This window comes from Ixodes scapularis, unplaced genomic scaffold (genome assembly GCF_016920785.2).
Source record: "Ixodes scapularis isolate PalLabHiFi unplaced genomic scaffold, ASM1692078v2 PGA_scaffold13__105_contigs__length_92229423, whole genome shotgun sequence".
Classification (NCBI taxonomy): Eukaryota; Metazoa; Arthropoda; class Arachnida; order Ixodida; family Ixodidae; genus Ixodes; species Ixodes scapularis.
In genome coordinates, this window is record NW_024609839.1 from 54,164,603 (window position 1) to 54,182,573 (window position 17,971).

At 42.9% G+C, this 17,971-nt stretch overlaps 1 protein-coding gene across 1 annotated transcript in view; it reads right to left on the reverse strand.

The window, feature by feature from the left end:
• The window catches only part of LOC8035835 (gamma-aminobutyric acid receptor subunit beta), a 246,812-nt gene that overhangs the window by 197,523 nt on the left and 31,318 nt on the right, over positions 1-17,971 (reverse strand). Inside the window, exon 3 of the mRNA XM_042289637.1 lies at positions 12,434-12,522. Within this exon, the coding sequence (XP_042145571.1) occupies positions 12,434-12,522 (89 nt within the window). The remainder of the gene's footprint in view (positions 1-12,433; positions 12,523-17,971) is intronic.

Sequence of the window (17,971 nt, forward strand, 5' to 3'; positions counted from 1 at the left end):
GACGCTGTAAGCGCGAACACGACGTCGGCGTTTTTCAGCATGGGGGATATACGCGCCAAACGAATGAGGGTCATCTAGAAAACCAAGAGAGACGGCAATAACAAAGCAGTAACACTGGGTAAGTAACTCCCTGTGCATGTTCGATCAAAATAAATTGAAGTTCAGGTTATGTAGTCCGATTTTCAATAAGTAAGTACCGCTATTTTCTGTTTGTTCTGCGTGAAAATTCTTGCTCTACGTTTCAAAACATCACCCGCACGCTCGAAATCTTTGAGAACAATTGTCCGATGAAAGCTGCCCGGCAGAGAAAAAAATGCAAAAAGACAGTCCACATACTTTATTCTTTACGTTTTTAATGTTTTTATTCACCCATAAAGATGCACGACGGGGTCATTCTCATATAGTAACGAGACGGGCATATTAGCAACATTAAGCGTCACCGGAATGCTGGCGAAGCTTGAACACACTCTGTATTCCTTTCGATTGTCAATTTTCTTTGAATCGTCGCTTGTTTTTACAGACCTGCTGCGGAACTCACTTTGGGACCGAAATTTCGCGAAGTTAAACATCGTTTACTGTTGGAAAAAAATTGCGATAACTAGACTTTTAGAATGTTAATAAAGGTGCATACTATTCGGTACGACCCAAATAACCAAGGTGTTTCATGTCATATTTCGTCGAAGAGACAAAATTGCACGCTCGTTTTCCCCACATTTTCCCCATGGCAATGTACAGGAGCACCGCTAAAGTAGACTGGTTGCTGTCTGCGTCAATATGCGTCACGAAAGTAGCATAGACACTAGCGCAAGTTGAACCTCTAGCCTACATTATAATAGCTCTAAGGTTCTATCCCCAATCATGGCTCAACTAACTCAGCTCAAATTCAACGTTATATAGTCACTGTTATGGAACGTAGAGCATGTTGAGTTCAAGCGTCTTACTATCGGTCCTCAGCCAATGAGAAAGCAAGAAGGCCAAAGAACCAATCGCGGAGCAGAAAGCGTAAACTTAGTAAACCATGCTCTGCTCTCCTCAAGATGACTATAGGCGGGCTTGAATATGTCGCGAGGCGAATTACGAGACATTCAGAATGATCTAAAAGGGGAGATGTATTATTGAGATGAATTGATTCAAAAGGGTATGGAAACGAAATGACGTGAGTGCGAGCTCTCTGCCGCCCCCCCCCCCCCCCACACACACACACACACACACTTCAAGGTCGGCCAACGAGAAGCGCAATGCATATCGTGCTTGTGACGTCAATAGTTCTTGCACGGTAAAGGGTACTGTAGTTGCGAGCCCTGCTGCTTGGTGGCGTCAACGCGTGACAATCTCGCCTATAATAGTACTATCCGAGAGCGAGAGGTCGCTGCTTGGAAGCGTTCTTCCGCAGAACGAACGCTCGCGCTAGAAATGCATGTCTCAAAGCCAGCCAGGAGCGCGGGCTATCTCGCGTCTGTAGCTTCGACTTCCTTCTCAGTTTATCGGTGAACGAAGTATAGTAAACGCGTTAGCGTTCTCCACCAAGTCACATTCAGGACTAAGTAACTCCGCGAGCGAGCCACACGGCCGCGAACTGGCGCTGCTTCTTGTGGGGATTCCTGTGATCTCCATTCCCCGATGGCTGCGATAACGGCCACGGGTCGGAACGCTCGGCTTCTTTCGCAGTGAGCTCCGACCTGTTCGTAAAGCGGAGGGCGTTACCTGTCTTGGAGGGCCCTCCTCTCACTCTCTCGCGGGGAAACCGCTTTTCGTTCCCCCCCCCCCCCCCCCCGGATGCGGATCACTGCTTAAAAGGCGAGGAGGTTTCGCCTCTTGTTTTCCCGCTTTCGGGAAGGGGACTCGTCCGGTGACCGCAAAAGAGACAGGACGTGTATTGGCAACTTCTCCGATGCTTCCCCGGTCTTGGCTCTCCGGAACCCCGCGTCTGGCAGGGTTCCGGAGAGCCACCTTTTCTTATCTTGCCGGCGCGGGGGGCATTTTAGAAGGGGACATGGTAGTTCTTTTAGAAGAGTGTTCTAATGAATACTCTTGGACTCTGTCCTTACTCTGGTACGTGTATCGTCTCATCCGCTATATTCGAGAGAGTAAGATAAGGTAGTCGATCATTGGCACCGGCGGAGGTATCTATCGAACCGACCCGCGGTAATGTAGCCCTAAACGTCGTCTATATTGCCGCGCAGATCTGGGGACCGCGAGCTACTCGGTTTGACGGCTCTTTTGAGATCACCGCCGCTGTTGAGATGATTCTTTGGTTACTCTATCGACACCTCCGTTGGTAGCCAATTTCATACATTCCTAGGAAGTATTGCCGTCGCGGCATTCCAACGGAACTTCACAAACCACCACCGGACGCAATTTTGAATTTTGTTCATTCGTTCTAAATTTAGTTCTCTTAATTTCTTTGCCTGCAGACCAGTTCTAGTACTCTAGGCTAGGGTTTCTAAGCTGCCGGCACAACATAGACCACATCTAAAAAAATATGATGCAAACATTTCGTTTTTGTACCTCTTTAAATGCCTTATTCTGTCGTGTCAGTCTGACGGTTCTTATGGGCAGAGAGGAAAAAAAAATAAGCGTTTAGAATGATGGTGGGCGAGTAGAAGTTTGCAACCTTTTAAATGTACCTCGAGGTAGGGGTCATGCAGGAAAATTGGAGTTTCGCTAAATGCAAGAAAGGAAAAAAAAAAAAAAATAGTGCGGGAAAGTATGTCTCAATGACTTCTGCAGCGGTATTTCAGAGCCGTTTATTGGGAGAGTTTGGCCATACATTGGGTTTGAATAAGCGAGCCTCTCGGGGCCTCGAAACAGACCCTAGCGGTGGTCGTGAGCTCTAAATATACGACACGACTAATTTAAGCCACTTTAGCGTCGCTAGAGTTAAAAAGGTATAACTCTCTGTGTCTGAAAACTTGGTGCATGTGAGGTTTCCGTCGCGCCCAAGTTCAAAGGTAGAATGAACGAACGTGCGCTCCAAACCAGGGCTGACTTGCTAGAAATAGCGTCTCAGCTGAGACTGAGGAAAAGAAAGCACTGCCGAAGCCAGAGCACGAGCTGAGCAGGACTCAATCGGCGTCTCGGGCCGCTCGCGTGCTCCGGCCTTTACACGGTTTTCTCCCAGGCAGTCTCAGCTAAGACGCTGTTCCACCAAGCCGGCCCAGAACAAACTGTAACCGAGACGCCGAAATTGAACGCTTCTATTTCACGCTTTAAAAGTCGTTTTCAAAATTGTGACGTCGCTGTCTGCCGATCGGTCGAAGCTGTGTCGTCCTTTTAGTTTACGCTCTGACCGCGGGAGCAGTATTCGGCGCTGGCGGCGGCCTTTGCTCCGCCCATTGGCCGAACTCCCCCAATACACGGCTCTGCGGAAATCGAGTGTGAGACGCCCTTTGTTCGACTTAAGCTTTTTTTTTTTTTACCCATTTTTGAATATTTCATGACAATATTATTAATAATTGTAAAAATATTAATTTAAATTGCAAACTTTTTTTTTGCCTTTCAGGTAAGCGACATTACAGTAAAATAATAAAAAAAAGGTTTATCGGCCCTTGTTTTGTTACTTAGGTAAACTAAGACACACTTCCTTTATAGTGGAGTCTTTTGGGTTTGAAGTAGACGTTTCCGTTTCAGAATAAATTACTTCAGGAATAAATTGCACGTTTGATTTTTCTAGCAACGCAGCAAGATTTCGTACAGTTCATATTTATCAAGAAAATAGTTAGCGGTATGTATGTAACTATTAAAATTGGTATAATTTAGGTCATTTAAACGAAGACGGTCGAGGTATCAAGGTAAACCTCGGGAATGTTTGTAAATATGTTAACAATAATAAATATTTGAAATACTTCATTTGGGTGTGCTAAAATTTCTATCTTTGTGCTCATATCACACAAAGCCGATTAAAAACGAAATATACGGAACGCCCGTTCATTTATTTGCTTTCTTATCTAATAAGCATATAATTTATTCGACAATTTTTTGCAATATTCGAACTTTTCTCAATAAATAATATTTGAATTTCTGGATTACCCCATAAAAATATACCTAGACGATAAAATTTGTTCGAAGCAACATAATAAAAAAAAAAGTCTTTTTGACGAACATGTAAGATACCTCAATAACATCCGACAAATTAGGCAACAGTTGGTTCGCATTCCGCAATAGCAAAATCGTACGTTGTGACGTCATACTATTCCTTATTTTATAAAAGCACTGGGCAGAGTCGTCGATAAACAGCGTACCGACACAGAGCCGGCGTTGCCGAGACAATCTCATCTTCATCCCTCCCAGGAAACAAAACACCAACCCCAAATCACACACACACAAAAAGAAACACAAAAGAAATGCCGACGGTCTTATCCCATTTTCCCACATGTCCGCCAGGCGCTCGTCCGCCACGTAACCAGACGTTCACATCAGCGTGGCGTCCGCCAACCACGAAAAGGCGGCCCAGCCAGTAAGCTGCCGCCGGTCATCCACCGTAAAGACGTAAGGTGCGTCCAAGAAAACAAAGCCGTCCTCCGGAGCGCAGAAAGAGCGGAGAGATAGACGACGAGAGAAGCTGAGAAAGAGATGGAAAGAAGGAACGCAATGTGTCGCGAGAAAGTAAAGAGGAAATCCAGTGACAAGGAGATGGAAGTAAAACAAAGACGATGATATATATATATATATACAAAAAGAGAGAGGGGGTGATGGTTCCGAGGAAACAAACCAACAGCGTCATAGAGGGGAGAGAGAAAGGCTGAAGAAAGGAGCGGAGGAGAGGAAGCTACATCAACAGTAGGAAGCAGAGCGATGCCATGGAGAGGAGGAAACTATGGGGGGGGGGAGAAGGAGAGAGAGAGATGGAGGGAGATGGGCGGGTGGAGGAGGCAGGCGCGAAGCAAAGGAAGCTGCCTCCATCTTTTTCCGCTCCACCGGGCGCTTTCCTAATCACCGCTGCCTGCCTGCCTGGCGCGGCCGGCCACCGAGGAAGCCGAAGAGCTGATCGATAACTAGGGCGCAGTGCAGCCCCTCGCCTCTGCCGCCATCCGCAGCTGCCAGGTGGCGCCGCGAACGCCTCGGAGTCGTGATGCCGTTTCTCCTGCGGCTGCCGCGGCTGGAGCGAGCGCCGCGGAAGCTCTTACACGTCATAGATTTGTTTTTGTTCTTTTTTTTTTGTGGGCTAGACGCGAGCTTTTTAATAAAATAAAGGAAAAAGACGTGTCACTGTATGGACTCAGAGGACTACATTGCATGGGTATTCAGTTAGCATATCCCCCGGGACTCCGTTATTCGGGTTGTTCGTGGACTGCAATAGCGTTATTATTATTATTTTTTTAAGTCAAGGAAGTTTTATATGGCGCGAATCTAATGGGGCGACTTCAGCCTTCCTATATCGGGGGACAAAATGTCGTTCTTCTGAGAATTGATGTGAAAATTCTGGAGAAGTTGGCAATAAAACGTTTTCATCGGATTTCTTTTTTTTTTTTTTTAACGTCAGCGATATTGCGAGTTTGCACCACATCCTTTAGACCCAAAAGTTGAAGAAAAAAACGCTTTACTTACGTAAAAAAATAAACAAAAAAGAAAACATTTCCTGCCTTTGGCTTAGCCAGACAATTCTAATTGTTTTAAAAACAGGCTCGCTCTAATTTTTGCAGAAGTACTTAAGCTTAAGTCTTCGACCTTCTCGTAATAAAGAAGCAACCCTATTAAAACAAGCTTTACTTTCTTCTTGGTGAACGTTCGGTAGCATCAAAAGCTTTACCGTTAAAATACGTGTTTCTGTTTCTTGTTTCGTTTTTGCGTTTTCCAAAATATTCTTGAATTCGTATTACATTCTTAATGTTTAACGGCTTGTTTAGTTCATTTGAGCGCACATTTAAAAAATCTTATCTCCAAAGTTATTAAGCAATAGAAAACAGTATTTGTTGTCCCTACTTGCCTACTTTTCAGCAAGGTGCACAGCTGGTTGAGTCGTACACTATCATAAACACATTGTAATCCTAACTGCCGTTTTTTTTAAATAACTAAATATTACAATGGCAAATTTAAAACAATTTTTTTCGTTATCTGCTCTTCCAATATAATAAAGAAAACCCAAATGATGCCACTGAACAGACTACTAAAATACGGAATTGCTTCAAACTAGTCGACGAAATGACAGATGTCGGAAACTTCATCCACGTGCGCAACTACCAATATACACAATACGAAATAAATTCTAATTATGATAAACTTTTTTTTTTCATTTAGCCATCTTGAGGTAAAATATTACCGGTGTATCATACGCTGTAGAGGAGTAAAGTTCCCTCGCCAAAGCTGAAACTTTGTTGGCGCCCTCGTTTCTGTCACTATACGGAGCGCAAGTTCGTCTGCGTCTTGCGCAGGAGTTGCGCTGACGTCAGAGCGACGCTGAGCTCTGATTGGCTTTGATTGAATGGATGTAGTGGGTAGACCTCAATGCTAGATGAATTGAGGTCCACCCAATATATGTTTTCAATGAGCCAATCAAAGCGCGGCGTTGTGACGTCGCCGCTACTTGTGCCCAAGAAGCGGACGAACTAGTAAAAAAAAAATGCATGGTGGGACATAATAGGCTCTGACTTTCTTAAGGGTTCAGTAACTACACACAGAATCCCCCCCTCCCCCCCCCCCCCCCCAAAAAAAAAAAGACAAAAACGTTACAGTTTTTTTTCTCTTTTTTTACTGAAAAAATAAATAACGCATCGTTGGGCCCTCATTCTCCGCCCAAAAGGTAGTGCTAGAGGTCCGAACAAGAAGCCAAAATCTCAGAACTGACCGTTCTCACATTCAAAAGTGATAAGAGTGATTTTCTGAAAATGTCATATAGCGAAATGAGGCCCGTTTTTGACCGTTTTTTGGTAGCTACCGCCATTCGACTCCTGGTATTCGAGAGCTCTATCAACCGCCATTTTCTCTACGAGAATAAAAAAAAAAAAAAAGAACTTATAACAATGTAGATCAGCATCCGATCTACATCCGCAGACTTCGCATTCGCATCCGAACCGAATCCGCAATGTCCTTAAATAATTGTATCCGCATCCGATCCGGTTCCGCAGATTTTGTATCCGCACATTCATTTTATATTGTAAAATCGAGCGTAAAATCATACCATCGGGATGATTTATAAAACGCATCCGTATGGAATCCTATAAGCCGCCTGCTTTCCTTTGTGCATAGCACTCTTCGTGTAAGAATATGGTGAAAGTAATTTGATCCGAATCCACCAGTACACAGCGGATATCCGCGGATATGCAGGGCTCTACTTATAACTTTTGAATAAGCGTCATTCCATGTCGAACGTCCCAGACATTGCGCTCGATTACCTTCGATTTCTAAGAAAAAAAAATGCATGGCCTTTTGCCGCAATGTTTGTGGCCCTGCCCTGAAATATTTTTGACGAAAAAAATGTTTGATGACGTGAGCGCGGTTTTAACTTTTAGAAACATCGTGAAACGAGGCATCACTCACTAATTGATGAAAAATCGGCTTTTTAGTGAAATACCCACAAATATTTTTTCTTAAATTTGCACGCTTTCGACTTACAATGTGGTTCGGCTTGTGCTGCTTTGTCTAATTTAAATATTTAAAAAAAACTAAAAGTTTTTTTTGAAAATTTTAGCATTTTTGTTTTTTATTAAGAAATATCTATATCCTCCCAGGGCTTAATAGAACTTTTTACTGGCAGGTATATAATCTATAAAAAAATGTTGAAAACCGCTCAATCAAATATTTTTGGAGTAAACAAAAATCCTGAAGTTGCAAAAAAGTACGTTTTGAAGCATAAACAGTTGTTTATTTGACCCTGAGGTGGTTCAGTTAAAAATACAAAATATGATGGGTTTGGAATAACAATCGATCGTCCTTCGATTCTGAAAGTTTGATCAACGTAATTTTTGTTTAAAGCGAGAAAACAATTTTTGAAGTTGAACTCTCGCACCACGACCTGGAGTCGCTTCTAACGCCTCTTCGAAGCACAGCACCCCAACTGCGACGATAGCTCACACGATTAGGTCCAAAGAAATAAAGGAGTTTGCTGCCACTAGCCCTTGTCCGTCTTTCCGACTGCAAGGGAAGGAACGGCGGGTATCGTGTAATAATCGGAGGTGCCGCCAGCGCGTAGCAATAGCAGGCTCGTTGTGCCCTTTGTACTTGAGGACGGCTCCTCACACTCCGAAACGCGATGCCTAAACGACGGGCGGTGTGAGCTGACGTGAACCTCTCCTAAAAGGGATACGCGATAATATCGCCGCCAAGTCTAGCCGTCACGTATACTGCGCCCAAAAGCGGAACTATTCAGCGACGAAAGAATTTGCTGTTCCAAAGCCGATATATAAACACAAACGAGGCGTGAACCTCCAACGGCGCGCATTCGTTAACACCACATCGCCTCGTCGTTTGACAATGCCCGTTCACGGGGCATTTGTGTTGCTATTTACATCTGTCCTGACGTTGTCAAAAGAGGGCTTGATTGCGATGTGTACGTAAGAAACAGCTAGTTTACTATTGTGGATGCTCTAACCTGGCAGCGCTAAGCATTTGCTGATATGAAGACAATGGAAGACCACAGGAGGACACCGCCGCGCAAAACGGTTGAAATTGGAAAAGTAATAAAGAAACACGAGTGGAAAAAAGCCTCTTCCTACAAGAGTGTACCAGACAACTCGAGGTCCTGCTGTTTGCCTGCGTGAGCATAGCGTGAGCATAGCGTGACACTGTCGCACTCTTTGCCGGGCTCGACGGTGGCGTGCTGTGCAGAGAAGAGGCGCAAGAAACGACGCCAAGTGGTGGCGCGAGTACTCAACTTCGAAATGTTTTTTTCCTTTCTAGAACAAAATTATTCAAATTAAACTTTTAAGAACAAAAGGCAATAAACTCTTCTGTAAAAGTAACCATGTTTCGTATTTTTCTTTGGGCCACCTCAAGGCAAAAATGACGGCACTTTAAACGGCAAAGCGCAATTTTGCACAAATTGAGTGCAAAATGGCGCTTTGTCTGTTTGCCCAAAACCTATTAACAGGGCTGTCAATACGTTTTTCTTTACAGTCGCTTGCACCAAAGAGATAGTTTGTAACAAAACTAAAAATTGCTAAAATGCTCATATATTCTTTATTTTTTAAAACCTCTTCGAGTATACCGAATTTCATGATCCTTATTGTAAAGAAATCCAAATACCGTATCGGGTTTAGGCAAAAATATTCCAGGTTTCCGTAAAAAAAATCTTACTTTTCATAAATTATTAAATGACTCCTAGTTTCACTCCATTTTTACGAGTTCAAACCGCCATCACCACATGAAATTTGTTTTTCGTCAAAAAATATGTTAAATGGGCACCGCAAATATTTCGGTGAAGAGACATTAATTTTATTTTAGGAATCAGGTGGACGTAGAATCTTTGGCAGGGCATGGAGAAGTCCACACCGCCTGATGCCGCCCGTCATTTAGGCATCGCGTTTCGAGCCGCCCTCAGGTACAAAGGGCACAACGGGCCTGCTATGGCTACGCACTGGCGGCACATCCGATTATTACAGGATACCCGCCGTTTCTTCCCTTGCACCCGGAAAAAACGGATAAGGGAAGTGGCAGCAAAGTCCCTTCTTTCTTTGAACCTAATCGTGCCAGCTATCGTCGCAGGTGGCGTGCTGTGCGGCGAAGAGGCGTTAAGAAGCGACGCCGGGTTGTGGTGCGAGAGTTCAACTTCAAAAATTGTTTTCTCCCTTTAAACAAAAATTACTTTGATTAAACTTTCAAAATCAAAAGACAATCGATTGTTATTCCAAACCAACTACATTTTGTATTTTTACTTGGACCACCTCAATGTGAAATAAAAGGCTGTTTATACGTCAAAGCGCACTTTTTTGCAACTTCAGGATTTTTGTTTACTGCGAAATATTTAAGTGAGCGGTTTTAAACATTTTTTAATAGATTATATACCTGCAGGGCAGCCGGTAAATAGTTCTATTAAGACCCGGGAGCTATTAGATATTTAAAAAAATACCAAAAATTTAGAAGTAAAAAAATGTTTTTTTAAGTATTTAATTTAAACAAAACTGCAGAAGCCCAGCCACACTGTAAGTCGAAAGCTGTGCAAATATAAGAAAAAAATATTGTGGGGTGTTTCATCAAAAGTCAGATTTGTCATCAATTATTGAGTGATGCCTAGTTTCACGCTGTTTATAAACGTTAAAACCACGCACACGTTATCAAAAATTGTTTTTTCGTCAAAAATATTGTAGGGCATGGCTATGGAGATTGCGGCAAAAGGCTACGAATTTTCTTTTAGAAATCGGAGGTGGTCGAGCGCAACGTCTGGGACGCTTGATAAGGAATGACCCATAGATAACGTTTAGGGCAGAAACTTTGGTATCTCATTAGACCCGGTATAGCGCTACATGTGGAAGGAGAACGAACGTTTAGCAATGAGTAGATTTATTTTCGAGGTGAAAGAGAAACAACCTCGTACACTATTCTTTCGGACACCATGAGCACTGCTGGTCACATTTAGGGCGAACGCGACATTGCACTGAGACGATGTAGTGTCGAGCATCAGACTGCGCCGTTTAGGTTTGCTCCCCGAATGCGCACTTTCCACCGTAACCCCTGTAAAACGGCTCAATGAAAGCGGGGCCTTTAAACTACCAAACATCTTACTATCACTATGTGACAAAACAGATCGCGGCAGCAAATGAATAAAAATGCCGAAGAAATAATCCCGATGTGAGTAGTGTCATAAATTTAGGCCACGCCTTGCATATCTTCAGCCGACAATGACTGTTCAGAAAGTTACAATTCTGGCCTCAAGCGAGGCAAATCAGGCAATCACACGTGAGCGCCGCGTAGCGCAACTTCGTCGCGTTAGTACGAGCGTAGAAAATATTCACCCGGAACATGTATTGATCGCTGGTATCGCAAGCTATATATATATATATATACACAGATATATGTATATTGTTTTTTCGTCTACAGTCCAGAACGCCGGGAGGGGGTTTCAAGATTATCCCCAAAATAGTAACTGGTCGTGCTTGCTTTACAGCCACTGCGCAGGGTATAAGGTTTGGGGATGGACGCCTAATCCTTCATGATGCAACTTACTATCCACTTAGTGTTTCGCACGGCTAATGGCTTACGCATTAATCTTGGCAATGTTCGTCAGACTAATCCCCCAATTAAGGGCTTTCAAAACAGGTTGGCATCAAAGGTTTATTACTCCGCTACTCGGATATTAAGGCTATTTTTATAGAGTTATGTTGAAGTAAAGCGAGTCCTTCTGGAACTGAAAGGAGATTTCAAGAAAGGGGACATTATTTAATCATCCGAAACTGGATTTCAGCTGCAAATATTTTGCTTTTTCAATACGCTGTACGCTACCTATCCATTCCGAGTATATTTTGCTTTTCGAATAACAAAAACGCGATCAGTTTTGTGTGAAAGCCCACGTTGTTTTCGTGACAAAGATTTTATTAGAAATTTTATTCTTAGTTTCAACAGGCGTTGCTCTGCTGCGCACGACAATGACACGACATTTAAGTCAATGTTAAGAAAAAATCGCGCAATAAACTTTGTAAAAAAATAACAAAGTAGGATGAAGAACTATGCAGTTTAGCACATTGTTGCGTAAATCAATCAACAACCAAATAAACTAAAATATGAAATGCTAAACATCATGTCAGACACACTTTACCGAAATACCCATAATATTTCTACAAGTCTACGTCTTACATCGCGAAGTAAAACGTAAGCTTTGGGGGGCGAGAGCACACACTAAAATCAATTTAGAGACAATTTTTTTTTTTTTTTGCTTTTAGCTTAGTGTTAGATCCAGAAAGGCTCTCAAACGTAAAGTTTGAGTGAGAGCACAGAACCCCGTGACCTCCATAATGCATTTGTTTATGACCAAATTGTCGCATTATATACGGAGACTTAATATACTTTTATAAAGGGCTAATGAACTCTTAAAATGCTTTAAAATTAATTAATAGGACGCCTATGCCTCTAAAGTAACTCCAGCCTCCCCCAAAGTAACTCCAGCCTCCCCCCCCCCCCCCCCCCAACCAAAACAAAAGAAGGAAGAAAAAGGTATCATTTAGGTCACAAAATGTATAACAAATTAGGGTAATATGAACGTCTCGAGGCAAATTTTGGTCTTGCGACGTGTTTTTATTAATTTTTTTTAATCTATTTTATGTTACGCTCGGCAAAAAAAAGAAAAGACACACACACTCACACGAAAAGCAACAACATTTTTCGGAACCGGTTTTTATCAAAATGTGTCTCACGTCTCATAAAATGTGCTAAGAACGTTTCTCAGAAACACCATACATTGTTAATAAAATACCGAACAACGTTTGTTTTTTTAAGGGGGAGGGGGGATTTAATGTCACTCCAAGCACTCAGCGCGTGTAAAGAAAAAAGTGCAGTGTGTACTCACCGCCATAGTTGGGCCTCACCCTCTTGTCGTACCCACGTGTAAAGAAGGCATTCAGAATCTGCGTGATGTTTTGTCCACGTTGCGTTTGTCTGAAACGACAATAGAAAGGGAGGGGAAAGGGAACAGAAAGAACCGTTATCGGCCGCCTTCCGTGGTGCTTCGTAGATAAGCTCGGGAACTGCACACATCATAAATACAACACAGAAGTTCAAAATCGAATGTTCAGTAGGCTAGCGGAAGAGGATAGCTGAGTAAACAAATAAAAATGTTTAAGTGAACGCCGTTTTTTTTTTATATACAACATAAGAACCCCTTTTGAAACACCTGTTATGCCCGTTTTTATCTGAAAGACCGTAGTACAAGTAGTCCGGCATCTTGCGGAGCACTGCTGATTTCCCACTTTATGTGGATAATACAGATATATGTAGGTGCATTTTAGATTAGATATACGTTATCTTATCAAGATTCACACGTTTCGAACGCCAAAAGCATCGCTTATTCTTCCGACAACCAAATATTTTAGGAACTATTTCGCGAGGTGTATGAACGATACGCCTCACTTGTTTTGTTTTTCTTGAGGTGACAACCAGTAGTTTTTTTTTTTTAACATTTGTTCTGGCACCTAGTCACGTGCAATATGAGAATGGGAAGACATTTCTGAAAGCCTTCCGCCGTGCTTTAATTCCTTGAGCACGCTCGAAGGTAATGAAACGGCGAAGTGTTACTGAAGGTACGAAGCTCACGATAGAGGCGGAACTGAAACTTCTCCCTCCAGTTCTCGTCCCGTCAGCGACTACAGCTAGTTTAAAATTAGTTTAAATAATATTCGTAAAAAAGGCTGTTCTGTATATTTGCGAGAAGCTTTGGCATGAGTAAAATTGGATGTAATATAAAATTACGTCCAATTTTAATCGAGCAGGTACCAGCTTAAGGCAGGCGCGAGAGCCTAAATATGTATCGCGTCTTTTTTTACTAAATACCAAATAAAAGATGAAAAAAATTAAGCATTATTTATTATATTGGTATTATTTGGGGATGTGAAGTTTTCAATCCAGACTATCTCACAGTCATGTCAGTTTTGCCACCAGCAGGAGTCATATGCACCGAGAAGCTGAGGGAGAGGAGGGGACGTCACAGCGGCCGTGTCTGGTGCGAATGGTTAGTGCGTACACCTAAAGCTAGCTGTCTTTGTCACGAGTCATAGCCTCCTCTACACTCACAAAGCCTGGCAGTTCGACGACGCAGCCATAGAGTGCCCGGTCACCGATTTGAAGCGCGAGGATCCGTTATCACAGAGCATCAAAGAGCCATTTCTCAGGGACGCCAGCGCACAGCTTTTGCAGCGGCGAGGACCCGAAACACACTTGTTCGCTCGGGAGAAGTGTGTTTCGGCGTCTCGCCGCAGCGGGGCGCATGTCCCGTGGCTCTCGTCTCATCCGTTGTCTGCCGCTCCACCTTTTCCATTTCGGCGGCCGCTTTATGTGGAGATCTGCCAGGCTTTGTCAGTATATAGAAGGCTATGGACTAGTACGTAGTCCTAAAGCCTTCTGCCTTTGTCTCCAGTGCACTCATGGAAGGCGTTAGAACGCGAGGTTTACCCACTTATCGTTCCAACCAGAGCTCGAAGTCCTGGTGTCCCCGCGCTCATGTCTCTTACTCTCCCTCGATTTTTCGGCGCATATTTTTGGGGGAAATTATTAATTTTTGTTAGTTCACAATTGTATGCAAAGGAGGTATTTTGACCTCCATCGTACTTTGTGGATAACCGTCCTTCTTTAGAAAATATTAATATATTACCCCATCCCAGAAATGCCGCGATTCTTTTGACACAACAATGACAACGTTGGAGTTCTCGACCCCTCCACGCATCCGCAAAAAGCAGCAAGGTAGAAGAAAAAAAAAAAGAAAAATAAAACTTAAAAAATCAATATTGTGACAGCCAGAGATTATCAAAGTTTCTCGATCAATAAGTGAGACGTAAGGAATATGCCATCTCCTGTCCCTGATAGGTGTCGTCCTTTTTGGTTGCTACTTTGTTAAACATGACAGCTTGATATCGAGGGAATACCTTATTTAAATTGGACGTCGGATATTGTTTCACATTTAACATGCGTCCGCACTCATTACACACGAAAAACTCAACTTCTTAAAAGGCGTAAAAAAAAAAAAAAAAAAAAAAAAAAACGGGTCTACACGCCGTAGCAATTACGTAAAGGGAAGCTCAGGTACTACTGACGTCCAGAAACCAAAACTTTGTCGCGACAAGTGAAAAAAATAGGGACGTAATTTTTTTTTTTTTACTAATGGCGCGTTATAGTGTATAATTTACTCCACGCGCGTATAATAAAATCTCCGAAATAATTATATGGCATTTAGAGTAAACGAAGCGCGTTCAAGGCTCTCGACTGCGCGAGGAGAAACTATTTCAAAATGTTACGACCCCAACCAACTCTTTGAGCCAAACACAGCTAAAACAAAATTTAGAAGTAACTGAAAAAAAAAACTGTATAGCAAGGACAAAAGAGATGTCAACATATACCAACGAAACGAAGCGGAATTGACATACACACACTAGTCAGCGAGTTGGTTGAGAAGGGAGACGAAAAAAAAAAAAAACAAACACAATAATAAACGCCAAAGACAGGGACAAAGCGAAATGTGCTGGACCCCAGCTTGCGCGTCGGCCGCCCTTTCCAATTTCCGAAAAGGTTCCGAAGTTCCGCCGTGCAATTTACCCCGAAAGAAAATTTCTTCCCAGAGACCGCTTTGATATTTTCTGACAGCCCCGATTTTCTCTCTCTTTCCCTCTTTTTCTTTCAGTAAATATCTTTTCTACTCGCACCCTCTTTTTCTCCCTTCTTTCTCACCTTTCTGACACACTTCTCAAAACACTACCCCCTTGTCTCATCTTTTCTTTTTTGCTTTACTATGTTTTTTGGTATTGCAGTGTTTTTCATTAATTTTTTATCGTTGTTCCTAGAGTCTATTTATCTCGTGGGAGAACTAATTTTATTTGACTTCTAAAAGAAAGCGTCGTGCATGTCTCAGATTGAATAAAAGCTGACACAATATATATATATATTTTTTGCCTCGATTATTTTTTTTATTGCGAATTCAACTTAAGAAGCTTAGTTAAAGAAGTTCAGCCTCTCGCTGAACGTTACCAATTTTGCACTTCTTGCGTTGAATTAATATGCCTACAGGGTGCGGCCGTAAAAACTTTCACATTTGGCACGCCTAGCAAAAAACGAATTTCAAACGTACATACCTGAAATTGGGCACACGAACGTCGTTTATTCCAAAGTTTTTTGCCTATTTTTTTCAAGCGTCAACTCTGGAGTAGCGAATTATTAGAAAGATAACAAAAATGGCAGGCGTGCATTTCCTATGGCCTATACCCGCCCGTTCGCCGTCTGCTATCTAATTCGCGACGCCGCTCCCAGATGGCGTACTGAACGCAAAAACGCGGGAAACGCCGCACGAAAGGCTGGTGTCGGGCGAGATAATCACAATAAAAAGTGATTTTACCGAAATATGTGAACGATTATGCCCTTTTACTTGAAATTTAGAAACTGGCGGACGCCCTCGTTTAATAAAAATATGTTCTAAAGCAGACGAACGTGTGTCTTCATTTGTCGTCTGCTTATCTGTTGACGGGTCCGTTCCCGGTGAAAGCTCAACTTTGGAATCAAGAGTGTCGCTGCTGAGGCATCTTGATTGTTCCTATTTATTGCTTTTGTTGCACTGTCTTCTGCAGTTATTATCAAAATATTTTCCGCGCCGCCCTGCGATGCCACAATACTCGACAAGTGAGTGTGTCCAGGCAGTCAAGTGGTACGTGGAGCGGAACTCGGTGGCCACAGCACAACGAAAATTTCGCACTGCATTTCATAAACGCCCGCCTTCACGCCCAACTGTTTTGAGTTGGGCGGATCGTTTTGTGAGTGGAGAAGACTGTAAAAAGAAGAATCCAGTCAGTGAACGTGAGAGCCTACTGAAAAATGAGGAGCTCATTGAAGCGGTGCTTGCTGTCTTCGAGAGCGACCCGCAATTGTCAACAAGACGAGCAGCTGTAAATAAATGATCTCGTCGCATCATGGTGTCTTCTTGCTTGCATGAAGATCTGTCAGAACTTGACTTGAAACAGGTAATTTCAACGATTCTTCATATATTTGGTTCAAATCACTTTTTATCGCGATTATCTCGCCCGACACCAGCCTTTCGAGCGGGTTTCCCGAGTTTTTGCGTTCAGTGCGCCACCTGGGAGCGGCGTCGCGAACCAGATAGCAGACGGCGAACGGGCGGGTATAGGCCATAGGAAATGCACGTCTGCCATTTTTGTTATCTTTCTAATAATTCGCTACTCCAGAGTTGATGTCTGAAAAAAATAGGCAAAAAACTTTGGAATAATCGACGTTCGTGTGCCCAATTTCAGGTATGTATGTTTGAAATTCGATTTTTGCTAGGCGTGCCAAATGTGAAAGTTTTTACGGCCGCACCCTGTATATGAGGAAGGTGCGCCTTAGATAAGATTTATTGTTATTTTATCAAAACTTACACGTGTCACAAATATATATATATATATATATATATAAATCACTTTTTATTTTTTTACAGCGAGGTGTTGTAAGAAGTACTTCGTGGAGCGCATGAGTAATGCGGAAAACGTCCCCCTTTTTAAATGTTATAACGAGTATACAGAATAGGAAGGGAAACGAGATTTCACGAACTAGCGGATTCGGAGACGTTGTTGCGCAATGCTTACTATTCCCAAAATGTTACGACCAATCCATATAAAACATTATATAGTCACCGACTAATTGTCGCAATGAAATTGCGGCCGTTATAGCCGATAAATATGCCGATGGAAAATCAAATGCCTAAAAGCGGGAATTAAGGCAGCAAGTCATCGCCTTGCTTTCTCCTATTTGTCCGTAGGGTCCAGGTTTCGTTAATTTAACACCAAACACGCCAGCTACCGGAGGAACGTCATTTGCGGGCATGGTCTATTAAATTGCACGTTTGAACCACACCGGAAAATTACCGGTGCCGGCCTTGATGACCACGCCACCCGAAGCATTCCGGCTCCGCCGTTCGTAACTATCTTAGAAGCATTGTTGTAGGAATGGCGTTCCATCGTACCAGGCGAAGCGACCCAGGGACTCGTCTTACGTCGGTGGAATTGGAACGTGAACTCGTTATATTTGCGCGAGAACGGTAGGAGAAGCGGTGTTTCTTTCTTTTTTTGGTCTATTTATCGGCATTTTAACTCTAATTTAGTGGGCACTTAGTCGGTGACAGGTCAAGAACCAAGTGAAAGCTCCTCCCACTTCTTTCCACTTCCGCGGAGCGAACGGTGGAGAGAAGGTCGCTTCCTTTCCAGCGTTCGGTCTACTACAGTGGAAAGAGGTGGGAGGAGCTTCCACTTCATTTTTTGACTTGTCACCGACTATAGTTTTTTTATTTGTCGACTGTTTTAAGTTACGACCTCAAGGGATGAAAATGTGCCCGAGAGATAGTCCAAAAAAGAAAAATAAC